Source organism: Theropithecus gelada, chromosome 11 (genome assembly GCF_003255815.1).
Source record: "Theropithecus gelada isolate Dixy chromosome 11, Tgel_1.0, whole genome shotgun sequence".
NCBI lineage: Eukaryota > Metazoa > Chordata > Mammalia > Primates > Cercopithecidae > Theropithecus > Theropithecus gelada.
Window position 1 is genome coordinate 102,241,465 of NC_037679.1, and position 17,442 is coordinate 102,258,906.

The 17,442-nt window shown below is 46.0% G+C and overlaps 1 protein-coding gene across 19 annotated transcripts in view; it reads right to left on the minus strand.

Annotated features, from left to right (window-relative positions):
- The window catches only part of CACNA1C (calcium voltage-gated channel subunit alpha1 C), a 639,436-nt gene that overhangs the window by 219,595 nt on the left and 402,399 nt on the right, over nt 1-17,442 (minus strand). For all 19 annotated transcript variants that reach the window (XM_025400899.1, XM_025400905.1, XM_025400901.1 and 16 more), the window contains exon 5: nt 16,399-16,538. In XM_025400899.1, coding sequence (XP_025256684.1) covers nt 16,399-16,538 — 140 coding nt within the window. The remainder of the gene's footprint in view (nt 1-16,398; nt 16,539-17,442) is intronic.

Genomic DNA, 17,442 nt, shown 5'->3' on the forward strand with positions numbered 1-17,442 from the left:
TCAATGTGTCAGCCCCAACAAGCATAAAACTAAGCCTACACACGTTCATGGTGACCAGCCGGTGATTAAACTGTCTGCTGAAGAATCAATACTTTTATGAATAAGAAAAAATCCAGAGTCACAACAACATATTATCCATGATTCTAATAGTCACTAAAAAGAAATCACTAGATATATAAAGAAATGTAAAATGTGATAGTCAAGGAAAAAAGCAGTCAATAGGAAACAAAAAATGAGATTGTTCAGATGTTGGACTTGGCAGACAATGATTTTAAAACAGCTATATATATGTGTGTGTGTGTGTGTGTGTGTGTGTGTGTGTGTATATATGTATGTGTGTATATATATACACACATATATATATAGAGAGAGAGTGCTACATATGTATCCATATATAGATACATGTATTTAAAGGATGGAAGAAAAACTGATTAAATGAAATATACGAGTATATGATCTTAAAGGCAGAAATACAGAGAATTCCGCAAATAAATGGGAACTATAAAAAGGAACAAAATGGAAATTCCATTATTGAAAAGTAACTAAAATGAAAAATTACGAATAGGCTTAATGAAGATAGAGACATTAGAGGAAACGTGAGTCAACTGAAAGAATAATCAAAAGAAATGAACCAATCTGTGGAACACAGAGAATAAGAGACTGAAGAAAACTGAACAAAGCCCCAGGGACCAATGAGATACTGTAACATGACCAAACACTATGTATAATAGGAGTCCCAGCAAGACAAGAGTGAGAATGGAGTAGAAAAAAATATTTGAAGAAATGATGGCCCAAAAAGTCCCGAACTTGAAAACTTCTCATTTATGAATGTATCTGAGAAGCTCAGAAAACTCCAAGTAGAACAAATATAATGAAAATAACAATGACGCACATCATAGTCAAACTGCCGTAAACTGAGAGAGAAAATTTTAAACCAGTCAGCAAAGAAAAAAACATTATGTGCAGGGAAATAATAATAATAATAATATCAGGCCGGGCATGGTGGCTCAGACCTGTAATCCCAGCACTTTGGGGGACCAAGGAAGGTGGATCACAAGGTCAGGAGTTCAAGACCAGCCTGGCCAAGATGGTGAAACCCCATCTCTACTAAAAATACAAAAATTAGCCGGGTGTGGTGGCAGGTGTCTGTAATCCCAGTTACTCGGGAGGCTGAGGCAGAGAATTGCTCGAACCCGGGAGGCAGAGGTTGCAGTGAGCCGAGATCATGCCACTGCACTCCAGTCTGGGCAACACAGCAAGACTCCATCTCAGAAAAAAAAATAATAAATGATTAAATAAAAAAATCAATGACTTCTCATCAGAGATAGTGGAAAGCAGGAGAAAATAGAACATCTTTAAAATTCTAAAAGAAAAAACAAACAAACCTGTCAATCAAGAACTCTATACCAGGCCGGGCGCGGTGGCTCAAGCCTGTAATCCCAGCACTTTGGGAGGCTGAGGCAGGCGGATCACGAGGTCAGGAGACGGAGATGATCCTGGCTAACACGGGGAAACCCCGTCTCTGCTAAAAAATACAAAAAACTAGCTGGGTGCGGTGGCGGGCGCCTGTAGTCCCAGCTACTCGGGAGGCTGAGGGAGGAGAATGGTGTAAACCCGGGAGGCAGAGCTTGCATTGAGCTGAGATCCGGCCACTGCACTCCAGCCGGGGCGACAGAGCGACACTCCGTCTCAAAAAAAAAAAAGAAAAAACTCTATACCAGCAAAACTATTCTTCAAAAGAGGATGGTAAAAGACATGTTCAGATAAACAAAAGCTTAGCTCATTTGCCAGCAGCAGACCTACATTATGGAAATGCTATTGGTTGCTTCAAGATAACGGGAAATGATATCAGAAGGGAACTTGGATCTACAGAATGTGCAGTGGAAGCACCAGAAACAGTAAATAAGTAGGTAAATGTAAAATACTATGTTTTATTTTTCCCCATAATTGACTTAAAAGACAATTGACTAAAGTAAAAATAATAACATTGTTGGGTGGAACTTATGATATATGTGTAAATAGAAGACATATAGCAATCACACAGGACAGGGGGTTGAGTAAGTGAAATTCTATGATGTTAAGGTTATTACTCTTGTAAGCGTACACTTAAAATATGTGAATTTTATTGAATATAAATCCTGCTTCAATAAAGTCATTTTTAAAATGACGTATAAGTCAGGCGCAGTGGCTCACACCTGTAATCCCAGCATTTTGGGAGGCTAAGGAGAGCAGATAACCTGAGGTCAGGAATTCGAGACCAGCCTGGCCAACATGGTGAAACCTTGTCTTTCCAAAATATACAAAAATTAGCCAGGTGTGGAGGTACATGCCTATAATCCCAGCTACTTGGGAGATGAGGCATGAGAATCACTTGAATCCGGGAGGGGCAGGTGCAGTGAGCCGAGATCTTGCCAATGCAGTCTGGGAGACAGAGTGACACTCGGTCTCAAAAAAAAAAAAAAAAAAAAAAATCAGGTATAGAAGGTCCCCTTCTCTGATCAGTCCAACTTGGAGCCTGAGGTAGACAGACAGGGAGTTGGACCCACAGAGTACTAGCAGCTAATAGTTGCTGAACCCTTCCTGTGTGTTTAACACAAACGATTCTATTGCATTAAAAGCATTTACTTGTTTAATCCTCACAACAACTCCATGAAGCAGGCAGGGGTAATTTTAGCCCCCATTTTACAGATCAGGAAATCGAGGCACATAGCTAATAAATGGTGGCTCTGGGAATTTGAACCTAGTTAGTGGGATTCCACCATCTGCGTTTTTAACCACTAAGTGTCATGAATCAGCACGAGAGAATCAACCAATAATAAGACACATGGGGGCTCACATTCTACGTACTGATCACTTCACAGGACGCTGGCCTCACTGGATCTTCCTTTCATTCCCCCCTCATTTTTCTTTCCAACATTTAGAAAGCCTGGGTCACTTAGAAGCCTACGTGGCCTTTATTATTGCCATTATTTTTAATCAGTCATTACCTTTGCTGCGATTTCATGTTTGGGGGTCTTCAGACACAAAAAGGAATCCATTATGGAGCTTCCTGAGTTTAGGAAGCCTGCCTGCCTCTTGTGATGATTATACCACCTGCCATGGTCCTGGGCTCATGAGGAGTGCTTAACAAATACCTGCTCTTATTTTAGGACCTATTCTCCCACCTCTGAACTGTGTGATTGCTACTGTATTGGGAGCTGAAAGAGTGGCATTTGCCCCGGGTCATACTCTGTCAATGACACCTTCAGGTCTAGAATTAGTCGTTAAAAAAGAAATTCTTAGGTCACTGCTATTCTCTATCATCAAAGCACAGGATGATAATACTGAGAGAAATTTTAGGGGTATTACAAGTTTTTTTTTTTTTTGTATTACTGGAAAATGCAATTTAATTAATGTAGTTTACGTCTACCCGCTTTCACTAAATCTCAAGAGATTCAGGAAAGCTCTTGTTGACAATAGAAGATAAGTCTAACAACTTCTGGGGAAAATATATGATCAAGGCATTATTTCTGGGAAAATTAAGTGAATACATATATTATTTTTAAAGAAAGTATTTCTATTTTGCACAAGTGTTGATTAGTAGGACTATATGGTCTAGTAAACAGCTTGAAGAAGGCATTCTACTTTTTTTTGATGTCTCTTCAATGCAGTTGATGGTGCTCACGGTCCCAAGGCTTTTTCTGAGTTCAGGTTTTCCATTATCCTCCAACAGTAGTACATTTTAAGAATACTCAGAATTATCCCAGCTTAGAACTTGAAGCACCCCTGAAAACTCACCTGATGACATGCTGTTCCAACCACCCATAGCTTCAGAGGGAAGATGTCGACAACTTGTGCCAGATTATTCTCCTCTTTTCTGCCCTGACACACAGCTTGACATCCACTATGATATGAGTGCATTTCCTGTTTAATCCTCTGCCCGTGTCAACACAATGTGGCACAGATGAAGAGGCAGACCGGTGGCTCGTGTTGCTCGATGCCTGGCAGATAGTAGCCTCTGAACACATGCTCCTGACCGGTGGCATGTCTGAGTGAAGCAGACCTTTCTGCCATCATCAGTATCATCTGCTGCTGCCACAGACCACAGTGTCTGGTGAGCTTTTGGTGACAGACACAGAACCATTTCCCCTGGCTAATGTTGAGATACAGACACACACACACACACACATCAAAATTATATATATATACACACACACATATATATACACATGCATACACACATTTATATATATACACACACATACACACACACACATATATATCAAAATTATATATATACACACACATATATATACACACGCATACACACATTTATATATATACACACACATTAAAATTATATATACACACACACACATATATATACACACATACACACATTTATATATATACACACACATATATATCAAAATTATATATACACACACATATATATACACACATACACATATTTATATATATACACACATACACACACATATATATCAAAATTATATATACACACACATATATATACACACACATACACATATTTATATATATACACACACACACATATCAAAATTATATATACACACACATATATACACACACATATTTATATATATACACACACATACACACATATATATCAAAATTATATATATACACACACAGACATATATATACACATGCATACACACATTTATATATATACACACATATACACACATATATATCAAAATTATATATACACACACACATATACAAACACATATTTATATATATACACACACATACACACACACATATATCTCTCAACATTATATATATACACACACACATATATACACACACACACATATTTATATACACATACACACACATATATATCTCAACATTATATATACACACACATATATATACACACATTGATATATATACACACACACATATATATCAAAATTATATATATACACACACATATATACACACACACACACATATATATACACACACACACATATATCTCAAAATTTTATATATATATACACACACATATATATACAGACACTGATATATATACACACACACACACACACACGCACCCCAACATATTTTTCCCCTCCCAATGTGATTCTGTATATCCTTGGGGTCACATACCACACAGTCTACCGGGGTACCTACAACAGAAGTGGCAACAGCCTTGGTGGCTCTGAAATGTTCCCAAGCCAAAAATTAAAAATAAAAAAAAAAAACCTAACTAACTCACTCACTAATATGCAAGGGGGTGCTCAAGAAGTCAGCTGACCGAAAATTACGCATGATTAGAGGGCAACTGCCATGGCGAACGGTGAGCAGGGTAGGCACTTAAAGGCTAACACTCTAGGGCGAATACAGTTGTACCCCTCCTATTTTACAGATGAGGAAGCTGAGGCTCAGAGGTTAAATGACAAGGTCACACAGCTGGCCAGACTTAGATCTCTGGTCTTTTCACCGGCAGGCCGGAGTGCCTCCCACTCCCTCACAATTCCTGAGGTGACAATAATACTATTTGCCATCAGGCCCTGCCACCCAAGGGGCTCACAACTCTTGAAATATAAAGAAGGCAACAGGCAAACTGTGAACGACTCTCAATCTCCAAAGCCAGGCAGGGCACCCTACAGCCCAGAAGCAACGTGATTCTGCTTGGCTCAGGAAGCTGTGCTCCCTTCCAAACAACAGAAACCGAGTCCTGAAGGGAGTTATCCCAACTGGAAAACAGTCTGAACAAGATAGCCCGGATTTGCCTATCTCTAAATTAGGGATAACGTCCCTGTGTTCCTAGACCATTAGGTCGATTCATCAGCTAATCAAGCTCTTTGAGTCTGAAGGCCTTGAACGGATGCTGAATGTTGCTTGCAGTTGGAGGTAACCCTAACATTTCTCACTGCCTCCTACATTTTGTTCTCAAATCAAAAAGAGACCAGTTCGTGACTGGAGGAAGGTGTGTGTGCCTTAGCACACACGTGACGTTCCTGTGTGACTGCATGCATTCTTTGCCCTGAGGACTTGTTACCCTGCTGTATCTAGAACACTAAATAATAAGGATGTTCTCAGTTCAGCCACATACTGTTGTGGATATTCAGTAACCTCTCAGTGAAACTCCACGACAGCGGAGGCGGGAACTTGTGAGGGTGCTTACTGTGTCAGTCAGCTCACTTTGCCGCATGGGGGGCCTCTTGCCTTCCTATCTGGTGTGGTGGATCCTCACAACCCACAGTGTCCCTCTCCAAGAGGTCTCGGATGCTGGGAGCTCGTAGGACTCTCCAGGTGGAATCTCCTTTTTATCCACAGCACCCCTATCACTCACTCTTTGTAGATTGAGAAACTGAGGCAAAGCACCTGGCAGGGCAACAGAGAAGTCGCAGCAGAGCCGGGACTCTGAGTGAGCCCTGAGCTGCTGGCCCAGGCGTCTTTCAGGGGCACATGGGAGGCGGCCAGGAAGATAGCTGCTTAACTGGGGAGGCAGTGGTCAAGGGGAAAGCCTGTCTGCATTGGGAGATCAGGAGACACCGGGGGAGAGGGTGGGCCTGGCAGGTGCTAAGGGGCGGGGCCGGGTGTGGGACCCACCCCATTCTCAATTCTGTTTCTGAGAGGCAAGGCTCCTGCAGTGTGAAGGCCCCCCCGCCTGCCCCCTGCTGTCTCTGGCTGCCCTCCAGGGTGCTCTGCTCTGTCTGCAGAGCACAAGCCCAGGCTGCCTGGGTGGGAAGGCGGGGAGCCAGTTCTGGGGGCTTCCTCCCTCCTGGGGAGGCTGGGAGACCTGGGGGCACCAAAGATCAGCAGCCCTGAGGGTTCCCTCACGATCGCCATCAGAGTCCCCTTGCAGACCGTGCAGGAAGTAAGGGTCCTGCCCACCTGCCACCGGGTCACTCTGTGACCTTGAGGAAGTCATGTGACCCTCCGGCCGCAGAGCTCCTCTCTGTAGAATGGAAGCTCGGTTGGACTAGCCTAGTCCCTTCCCACCCAGACATTCGGATTCAGGAACAGTGCCATGAGATGCATACAGGGGACAAGGTTTGAGTACTTCCTGTGGCAGTGAAAGAAGTGGGAGGGAAAGGGCTTAGAAGATGTTACAGGGACCGTCTCTGATGGGCAGGCAGGGGGACCAGGCAGCCTCCAGCGCTGTGTGAAGGAGAATGAGGGATGGCCTCAGGGGTGGCCCCCTGCACACGCCCCTGTCCTCATAAGCAGCAGCTTTGTAAATGTCCCCTCATGCTGTTTAAGGGTATGTGGCCTGTGAGACCCCTAAAGGACAAAGGGGATAAAAAGCAAGAGGAAGCAAAATAGAAAGTGAGGGGAGAACGAGGTCCAAGTCCAAGGACATAAGAGGGGGTGAGAACAAGGGGTGGAGAGGCCGAAGGTCTGCAAGCAGTGAGGATACAGGCTGGTGTGGGGAGGATGGGCATGTGGCAGGAGAAAAGGGATGCAGAGGCCAGCCGGTCCAGGCCCTTCAAGTCCCCGATGCAGGACAAAGTCCAGAGGGAGGGCAGACCTGCCCAAGGTCCCCAGGCTTGTTTGAGTGAATGCAGGACTGGAGGCTGGGTCCTCTGCCTACCCAGGCTTGTGCTCAGCTGCACCAGCAGCGTCCTGTGGGCATTTCAGTGTTAAATCACATCAACCAGAATTAAAGGGAGGTCTGGGAAGATGAGGACACAGGCAGTGGAAAAAGGAAGGGATGGAGAGTGAAACACTGTGGTTTGAGCCTCTTCCCTGACTCTGGGATCTTCTCTGGGACTCCAAGATATACCAGTTTCAGGGGCTGAGTTACATGATTTTGAATATCTGCTCTAGAAAGATGTTCTCTTATCAGTCCAGGCTGGGAGGTGTCCTTAACTGCAGGTGAGGTTCAGGAGCTGTTTGCAGGGACCATGCCTGCTGCCCAGCCTCCTCTCTTGCACAATGCGGCACCACCTGGGCCAGAAAATGCTTTCCTGGGAGCCACAATGGGATTGCAAATCTGCTGTGCTCAATTTACCAACAGCAAATTTCAGACAGGACAGCAAGAGTGTCTTTAAACCATCAAAGTGTGAAAACACTCAGAAAAGTTGCTTTTAGTAGCTCTAATATGCCCTCAGTGGTCTGATTAACTGGCACTGCTTGCTAATCAGTGCGACCAGTTTCACAATGACTAATCCCCAGGCGGGGAGAACCCATCCTGGGAGGAAAACTACATCTCGGGATGAGTGTGGTTCACCTGGGGACTTGGCACTTAGGTGAGTTTTCAATTTCTGCAGCAGGAATTTTTAAGTCATTATTCATCATCTCAGTAACCATTTTTTAAAAAAGAGTGTTTGGTGTCAAGCAGCATAGGATCTTCTTGCAGGGTGCTCAGGACACAGCAGGATGGCCCAGACCTGGCCTCTGGGATGGAGGTCATGCAGGGTGGGAGAGAGCAGTGGCGGCTTCGGTATGGCTCTGACCCCAGCTCTGCCACCAGCCAGGGTGGGTTCGTGAACCTCCCTGGAATTCAAGATCCATGGTCAGTTCTGACCTCCTTTTGTAGATTTCCAAGACACGTAGCTGTCTCTGCAGTGCGGTTTTTTGAACATTTCATATGGAGAGTGAACAGCAGTGGCTGTTTAGAAAACTGCCTCTTGGCATGCCATCCAGGACCCAGCTCAGTCTGCTCACTGCGGACTTTTGTCTCCTGGTTCTCACTACCTGTACTTCCTTTTCGGTAATGGGTTGGGGCACCCCACACCTATGTGCTGGCCGAGGCTGGCCCACATTGGTGACCTAAACAAATGAGGTTTTCACTCTCAGACATCCTTCCATCCCCATCCCTGCCTCTTCCACATAAACCTCAGGGCTCATCTCCGATATGTCCTCCTTCATAAAACTTTTTGGACTGCCACGGTCCCTGGTAAACTCTCCCCCTTGAATCTGTTTCATCATCTACACTATGCAAGTCAAATAATCATACACATGCCTCTCTGGTGATTTTTGGTCTCAAGTTGCTATTTAACTCTTGAATATTCCCTCTCTTTTAAAGTATATTTGTTGTCTCTTGAGAATGATCTTGTCCTCTATTTCTAGGCTACTTATGTAACATAATAGAATGTGACAGCTATCACTTAACTAAGCACTTACTATAAGCAGGACACCATTAAAGCGCTTTGCATAACTCATTCAGTCTTCCCAGCAGCATATGAAACAGGTAACAGGTTCGATTACAATTCCCATTTTACATAGGAGGAAGCGAAGGCACAGAGAGGCTCAGTAACTTCCCTAAGGCCACAGAGTCAGTATGTGGCAGAAGCCAGCAGTCTGATTCAAGAGCTCATGTTCAAAACCAGCATGTCTTAAGCCTTCCCTTGCCTTCTGTATGGTATCCACTCCACCGACATTCGTCTACTAACCGGTGCTGATCTGTTTTCAGGAAACGGTCCTCACCTGAGCAAGGAAAAATGGAAGCATCTGACTTCTATCCACACATGGTCCTCAGTGCTCCTTCTCACCTCTCAGGATGAAAGCAAACTTCTGTTTAACAGCGAGCTGTTTTCTATTCTTTGTGCTTCCAGATACAACATTTTACCGACAAAAGGGACATCCTGAAAGATCTAATCTTGTAAAGACTCGCATACTAGGAAAAATGTATCCCATGAAAGGTCCTTAACGCGTTCCATTAGGACTAAATTAAAATCACATTAACCAGGATGAAAGGGAAGTCTGGGAAGATGAGGACACGGGCAGTGGAAAAAGCAAAGGATGAAGAGTGAAGCAGTGTGGGCTTGAGCCTCTGCTCTGACTCGGATATTCTCTGAACTCCAAACTACGTCCGTTTCAGGGGCTGAGTTACATGATTTTGACTCTCTGCTCTAGAAAGATGTTCTCTTATCAAATCTAGACTGGGAGGTCCAGATTGAAAACTGGATGGTCCTTATGAAAACCGCTCAGGTGTTCTGTTTTGACTGATGGGAGTGCGCTATCGCCCTCTGTCCCCGCACCCAGCTTTGCGCTCGGTTCACACACAGAGGGTGCTCAATAAACATTCATGATGGGTGAAGCGTGTCTCCCAAGGCTAGTGCTGGTCTTACACAGAGGCGATTTTTCAGTTCCCTTCATCATCAGATCAAGTCTAGGTTGCTGTGAGTTTTCGTCAAAGACCCTACACATCTTTCTCATCTCCATCTGTCTTCTCCCCTTATCAAGCCCCTCCTGAAAGTTCTTCTCCAGAAGGCATCTGAGATGAAACGGAAAGGAGGGAACGACCCCTTGCTTACTGCTTCACAAGCAAACGTACTCCCTGCATATACATTGCAAATTATTTCAGCACAATTCTCCCTATTTATTGTTCATCTCGCTGCATAACGTTGATTCCTCCATATGGCTTAGCCTTTGGTGTCATATGCATGCTTCACAGCACTGCTGCTGTGGGAGACTGGATGCTCACAGCAGAGGGAACGGATTCTGTTATTGCAGAAGAGTCTCTATGAAGCCAAATGGCCAAATCTTTCAACTACACAGAACTCCATTGGATGGGTCAATCTGATTTTCACCTCCATAGCGTAATTAAGCCGTTAGCCTTACAGCCTCACGGTGTGCATCTTGAGGGCCAGGGCCACTCTCCTTCCTTTGTGTGATTTCCTGGAATGCCTCTCCTCACTCATCCTTCAAGTTCCCTCCCAAATGCTACCTTCTCCAAGAAGGCTCTCCCAATTCTCCATCCCCGCTCCCCAAAGTATGGCGTCTCCAATGCATGCTTGTCACAGAATTCATCACATCGCACATCTTACCTAAACTTTGCTTTTTGGCATCTCCAAGTTTTATTCTATCTAAGCACTTTTATGAATACTTTTTCTTCTACTACACTTCAAGCTCTCTAGAACACACTTAGCATCTGATTTACTTCTGTATCTGCTATAATGGCTAGTAAAACCTTACATAAAGTAAGTACTCAGTCGATTTTGTTGAACAAATTGATAAGTGACTCACGGACTTGTACTCTCGCAATCATCTATTTCCACAACCTGTGATCATAAGATTTCAATGACATTTAGTACATTTAGTGCATTTAAAAAATGCAACTTTTGGAGCCTCTAACACTATTGGTCTAGAATTGCAGATGTCAAAAACTGCCCAACGGACCTATTTGTTGTAAGAAAAACCCTATATATCTACATATCACCTGTGTACATTTCTTCATATCACCCAATTGTCATGAAGATCAAACGAGACGGAAGAAGTAAAGACCCTTCGGAAAGGCACATATCCACGAAGCTGGCAGCACTCACATCATTTTAGTGGAGTGGGTGACTCTTAGGGCCTGTGACGTAAAGCCATGCCAGCCACCATGGGCGTCTGTGCAACCACGTTTGTTCATTCTACAGATATTTATCACCTTTATTGTTGGTGCTGAGGACACAGCTGTGAACACAACTAACAAAAACTGTTGGCCTCATATAGGTTACATTCTCATGAGGTAAGGGGTGATAAGCAAATGAACATGTACACGTATAGAATGGCAGATGGTGAGAGGTGATGTGGGGAAATGGAGCAGGGAAGGGTGGATGAATGGGGTGAGGGGACGGCATCAGAGGGGGCTGAAGAGGTGCACAGGCCTTTGTGGAGAGCTGAGTCGAGGGCGTTCAGACAGAAGGAGCAGCGCCGGCCACCACCCCACAGTGGGGTGAGCTTGGAATGTTGGAGGAATAGCAAGGGGGTCACTGTGCAGGGCTGGTAACGAAGGAGAGGAGGGGAGGGTGAAGGAGGTGAGCTCAGGGAGGAAGAAGGCGTGAGACTGCAGGGCCTATGGGACTTTGGCGCTCACTCTGGGCAAGTCATGGAAGCCTTGGAGGGTCGTGAGCAGGGTAGGAACATGATCCGACTTGGCTGTTCAGAGGGCTGTTTGAATGCTGTGTTAGGTCCAGGCCATGATAGGGGTTGAGGCAGAGACTCCTTTAGGAGGCTGTCGCAATCATCCAGGTCAGAGGCGAGGGCGGCCAGCACTGAGCCGAGTGTGTAGGTGGTAAGAGACAAATTCTTGATATGTTTGGAAGGTAAAGTTTGTAGGATTTTCTGATGGATTGTATGCAAAGAGTGAGAAAAAGAAATAAGTCCAATAAGGCCTGAGAAGCTAGAAGGATGAGGCTAGCATTTACCCAGCTGAGAAAAACTTTGGGAAGACTGGGAGTTCTGCCATGGGTCTTGCTAAGTGCAAGATACTTATTAGCTATTCAGACAGGAGAGGAATGGAGTCAGCAGGTAGAGACACAAGTCTGAGGTTTGGAGAAAGGGTCTGGGCTGGTGACACACAGCTGGTGGTTATTGGAAGATACAGAGATTATATTTAACACCAGGAGGCTGGACGTGATAACTAGGGAGTGAGTATGGGCACAGGAGAGGTCTCAGGATCTACCCCTGGAGCGTCCCAACGTTAAGAGGGTGAGAAGATGAGACAGAGGTCAGCAAAGGATTCCAAGAAGAAGAAACAAGCACATGAAGGGCAGAGCTAAGAAAGAACAGTGCTCCAGAGCAGGGCGCCCTGTAATCCCAGCACTTTGGGAGGCCGAGGCGGGCGGATCACGAGGTCAGGAGATCGAGACCATCCTGGCGAACGATGTTGAAACCTTGTCTCTACTAAAAACACACAAAAAAAATTTGCCGGGCGTGGTGGCGGGTGCCTGTAGTCCCAGCTACTAGGGAGGTTGAGGCAGGAGAATGGCCTGAACCTAGGAGGAGGTGCTTGCAGTGAGCCGAGATGGCGCCACTGCACTCCAGCCTGGGCAACAGAGCGAGACTCCATCTCAAAAAAAAAAAAAAAAAGAACAGTGTCCCAAGGGCCAAGGGTAATAGTGGCTCAAAGACAAGGAGTGATCAGCTGTATCCAAAGCTGTCAACAGATCATGTAACACGGTCCTGGAGCACAGAGCACTGGGTGCAGTAACGGTGATCGCTGATGGTCTGGACAGATGTTTTGGTGCAGCAGTGGGAAAGAAAGCCCCATCAGAGTGGATTCAAGAGAGAATGGGAGGACAAGAATCACAGACAACAGGTAGAGGCAACTCTTGAGGAGTTTTGTTGAAATACAGAAGGAGATAACCTATGGTTATGAGAAGTAGAAGAAGGAGGCATTTGTCTAGGTTTGTAGTCGGGGGAGATACTGCTGACATCTTTGTAGATGACACCAACCACACTGGTACAATGCACGGATCCACCACGGTCTGCATGGTTCCACCACGGTCTGCATGGTTCCCTGTTTCAAAAGCTGCACAGACACTATTCCAGCAAGAAAGGGCAGAAGGCTGGAGGAGCTGAGGAAGTCACCATTTTACTGGTGACCCACAGGAAACCAGACATGGTTGCTGCTCCTACGCACAAGCATGGAGCTACCTGCAGGGCACCCACAACAGCAAAACCATCTCAGTGTCATCATCTCTCATGGCGAAAATATTTTCCTGGACTGCACGGCAGGTAACATGAGGGCTTTGCATTTGAGGCCTTCATCCTCTTGAGAGAATTTCTAGGAGTGTTACTGTTTCCTGACCACCACAAGACACATCTACCTTGCTTAAGTACAGATGGAGACAGGGCTCGGTCCTCGGGAAGTTTCCTCTGTAGTGGAACCCAAGTGACCCAATCTAATCTAATTCTTCCTTTTAATGCACTGTAGCATGAGAGGCTCTCAACCATATTCATCTCTAATTAAGCATCTCTGGACTAGAGCAATTATTGTAGCTACTGCTGTTGATAACAATCATCTTCTCGGTCTCTTTGTGGTAGGCTGCTATGTGTTCTCAATCGTTCACCCATGCTTCTCTGAAGGTTCAGCACACTTCTTGGCCCCGTTATCTCTGAGGGTGGCCATGGGACTTGCTTTGGCCAGTGGAATGTGAACAGCTAAGACAGAAGCCACATTTAAGCATAAGCCTTAAGTTGCTGGTGCGGTTGGCTCTAGGCCCCATTTTGTGAGCATCTGCTCTCAGCCATGACAACTACAAGGCCTACCACCGAAGGTGAGGGCTCCTTTGACCTGGGCTCTGGAATTGAAGGGCACGCAGAATGAGGTCAAGCCCAGAGTCCAGCTGCGGGCAGTAGAGCTGCAGCTGACCACCATCCTCAGGTGCCAGGAGCCAGGTGTAAAAGTTGCTGGTTGTAAGCCATGGAGAGTTTGGGATTGTTTATTCCTACAGCAAAAGTTGACTGATATACTCTTTTATTAGACTGTCAAATTTATCTAGTGAAGGAACCATGCTTGTTCTTTATGATATGCCCTAATACCCCTAATAAGAATTGTAGGCCCCTAATAAGTACGTAGATAATAGGCCAAGGGTCACTGTGTCCATTTTGCTTGGTTGGCTGGCATTTGGAATTAACTCCTAGTTCCTATCACTGACACACTGGCAGTACCATTACCAGCTCCTTAAAGTCATGTTCAAAGTCACTGTCATCTTCCCTTCCTACTTCCTGATTTGGGCTATTGAGTTATGGCTGATTGACAAGGAAAACCCAAATAATTTAGGCTTCAAAAAGAAGTGAGTCCTGGCCATGATATATGCAGTTTCTATTCCTAAGTACTCCCAAACAGTCAAGGCTGAGTAGAGAAAGTTGGCTTTAATTGTGCTTGTGTGCTCAGCTCTGTGTGCCTTTTGAGCTTAAGACAGGCCACAAGCTTTGCCCAGGGAGTCCCACTGCAAAGAAAACAAACTCTTGCTTTTGCTTATTCAGTAGGTTCCCTTTGCTTATTTAGAGACTGAACTAGGTATTGTGTGGGAATCAGAAGCAATAGAAGGCACAGTTCTTGGTTTCAAGGGGCTTATGGTATAGTTTAAGAGACAGGGTATATGTGTAAAACTCCAACACAATCGGCCGGGCACAGTGGCTCACGCCTGTAATTCCAGCACTTTGGGAGGCTGAGGCAGGCAGATCATGAGGTCAGGAGATCGAAACCATCCTAGCTAACATGGTGAAATCCCGTCTCTACTAAAAATACAAAAAAAAAAAAAAATTAGCTGAGCATGGTGGCAAGCACCTGTAGTACCAGGTACTCGGGAGGCTGAGGCAGGAGAATCGCTTGAACCTGGGAGGTGGAGGTTACAGTGAGCCGAGATCGTGCCACTGTACTCCAGCCTGGGCGACAGAACGTGACTCCGTCTTAAAAAAAACAAAAATTCCAAGACAATCAAGAGATATATACCACTTAATTCTTTAAAAGAGGCAGTGCAGTGTGGTAGGAAAGAGAGCTGGTCTAGAAATCAGGAGACCTGATTCTAGTTTTGGCTCTATTGCTAGTTAACTAAAGTCAGAGGAAGATCTTCTCACTGTTCCGTGCATGAATAACTGGTTAATATAAAGCCCCTCACATTTCCATGGTTTCATGACTCCATGAGATACCAACCAGCAGCACACTGGGAACCAAGTGCTCAGTGCATGGCATGGGTAGGAGAGGCTGTGCATCTGGAGGTCATCTGTCTTCCTGTCCCTCACCCCATCTCCAAGCTCATCTGGTCCTAGCCTAGTCTGAGAGGTCTCCTATGTCTTGAGTTATGGACCGAATCTACTGGAACTGAACTGAAAGTAAAATTTAAACAAATGAGTCCAGAATTGTTCTCAGACACCACAAACTGAAGAGGAAAGAGTAGGAGGAGTTCTCCTAAAGTGGACTGAGCCCCCAGGAGCACCTTGGGCTGGGGTTTGCTGGCACCTCCCCAGGGCGCCTGAAGCCACTGTGTTCAGTACCTGGGGTGCATCCATAATGGGCCAGGCTTCTGCAGGAGTGGCAGAAGAGGTGTTGTCCATGTGACTGACATCTGGATAGACAATACCTCTCCAAACCCTTCCCCTGATTCAGAGAGCTGAATACCCTCCTCTCTTTGGGTAAAATCACTTCTCACAATGACAGGTGTGGTGTCCCCAGTGGGGCTCCTGAGGCCTGGACTGCCCTATTTGACAGGACGGGAGGAGAGGGCTGGGAGAAAGGTCAAAACGGAACTTTCAGAACATCCACTGATGCTTTCCTGATTGTTCTTCGGAAAAATACAGAAAGTAGAGATAATCTCATTGGCTGAAGTGCTCTGGAGCCTCGGGGATTAGCCACCTGGCTCTTCTGCTGCAAACTGTATTTAAATCCCCATCCCAGGGCCTCCGGGGTGGCTCAGATGGCCATGGGATTACTTCCTTCGTGTAGTATTCATGTGGCTGAGTGACTGCTGTGAACCGTCTCTAGGAGTTTCCAGGAGCTGGGACCACAGTGTGTTTTAAGGTACTTACATCAGAGTTGGGTTCTTCAGCTCAAAGTAACTCATTTTAAAACAAAAACAAAAACCCCTGCATTTATATGAAAGCAGGTCCCTTTGCAGAGTGTTCTTGGCAATTCAGCAAAGGACAGCAGAAGGTGGTGAGGAGACAACACTGCACACAAGAACAGGCTTCACTTACTTGGGACTCCGGACACCAGTCGCAGGGGGCGCAGCACGCGGAAGGCCCTCAGCGCTTTCACGTCAAATCCGGCCCCTTTCCCTCCGAGAGCGTTCGCCCCATCTGCTTTGGTTGCTTGTTCTAAAATTGCACTAAAAAGCCTAGAAGAGAAGAAAGAGAGGAGGACTGTCAGGACTGGGTTTTTTTGCCCAGCTGGGCTCTGACCTCTGGATGAAGCACGGAAAAGCAGATTGCGCAGGGGTCTCCAGCCCAGGAGTGGGCGCTGTGGGCGTGCGTGGAGTCTGTGGGTGGTTGTAAGCTGACATCCCCTCAGTGTGGGTGGTGGCCATGCCCAGGGTGCCACCATGGCCCAGGGAGGCCTGAGCGAGCTGAGGGGCAGGCCCTCTGCCATCATAAAGGTATGAGCTGGACAGGCGCTGGGCAAAAGTGGGAAGCAGGTGATGTCTCTCGTCACTCCTCATCTCCTTGAGGAGCCCTCCGCCCTCTCCATGGTATCCCAGCACCCCTCCCAGGAGTGCCAGCAACCACGTGCTCTATTTCCCCACCTCCTTCCTTCTAGAGACCCCCTCTCTTTGACTTGTTCCTGGCCCATGGAAATCCCCTTTGTGCTAGCCTCGGTGGCTGCCCAGGAGGCGGGCGCTGTACAAATGAATGAACGGTTCAGTGGTTAAACAAGAAGGTCTCAAGTGGGGCAAAACCACACGTGCATGTAACTGAGATACAGGGCTTTCGGCCCTGCCACTGTAGGTCTGAGCTGGCATATTCACTCCTCCAACAAACAAGAACACCTGCGACGTGTCGGGCACTGTTCTAGACACTGGGGCTACAGCAAAACGGACAAAGCCCTTCCCCTCATGGAACTTACATTCTAGCAGGGAGACAGACAATAAACTGCGCAATCAGTAAACAGACACTGCAGCTTAGAGTGCTGAGTGCTGAGCAGGAGGGGCAGCGAGGGGCTCTGCAGAGAGAGGGTGAGGGCCGCCTCCCTTCCCACCTGAGAGGTCTGCACAAAGAACTCCCTGCAGGTGACACTTGAGCAGA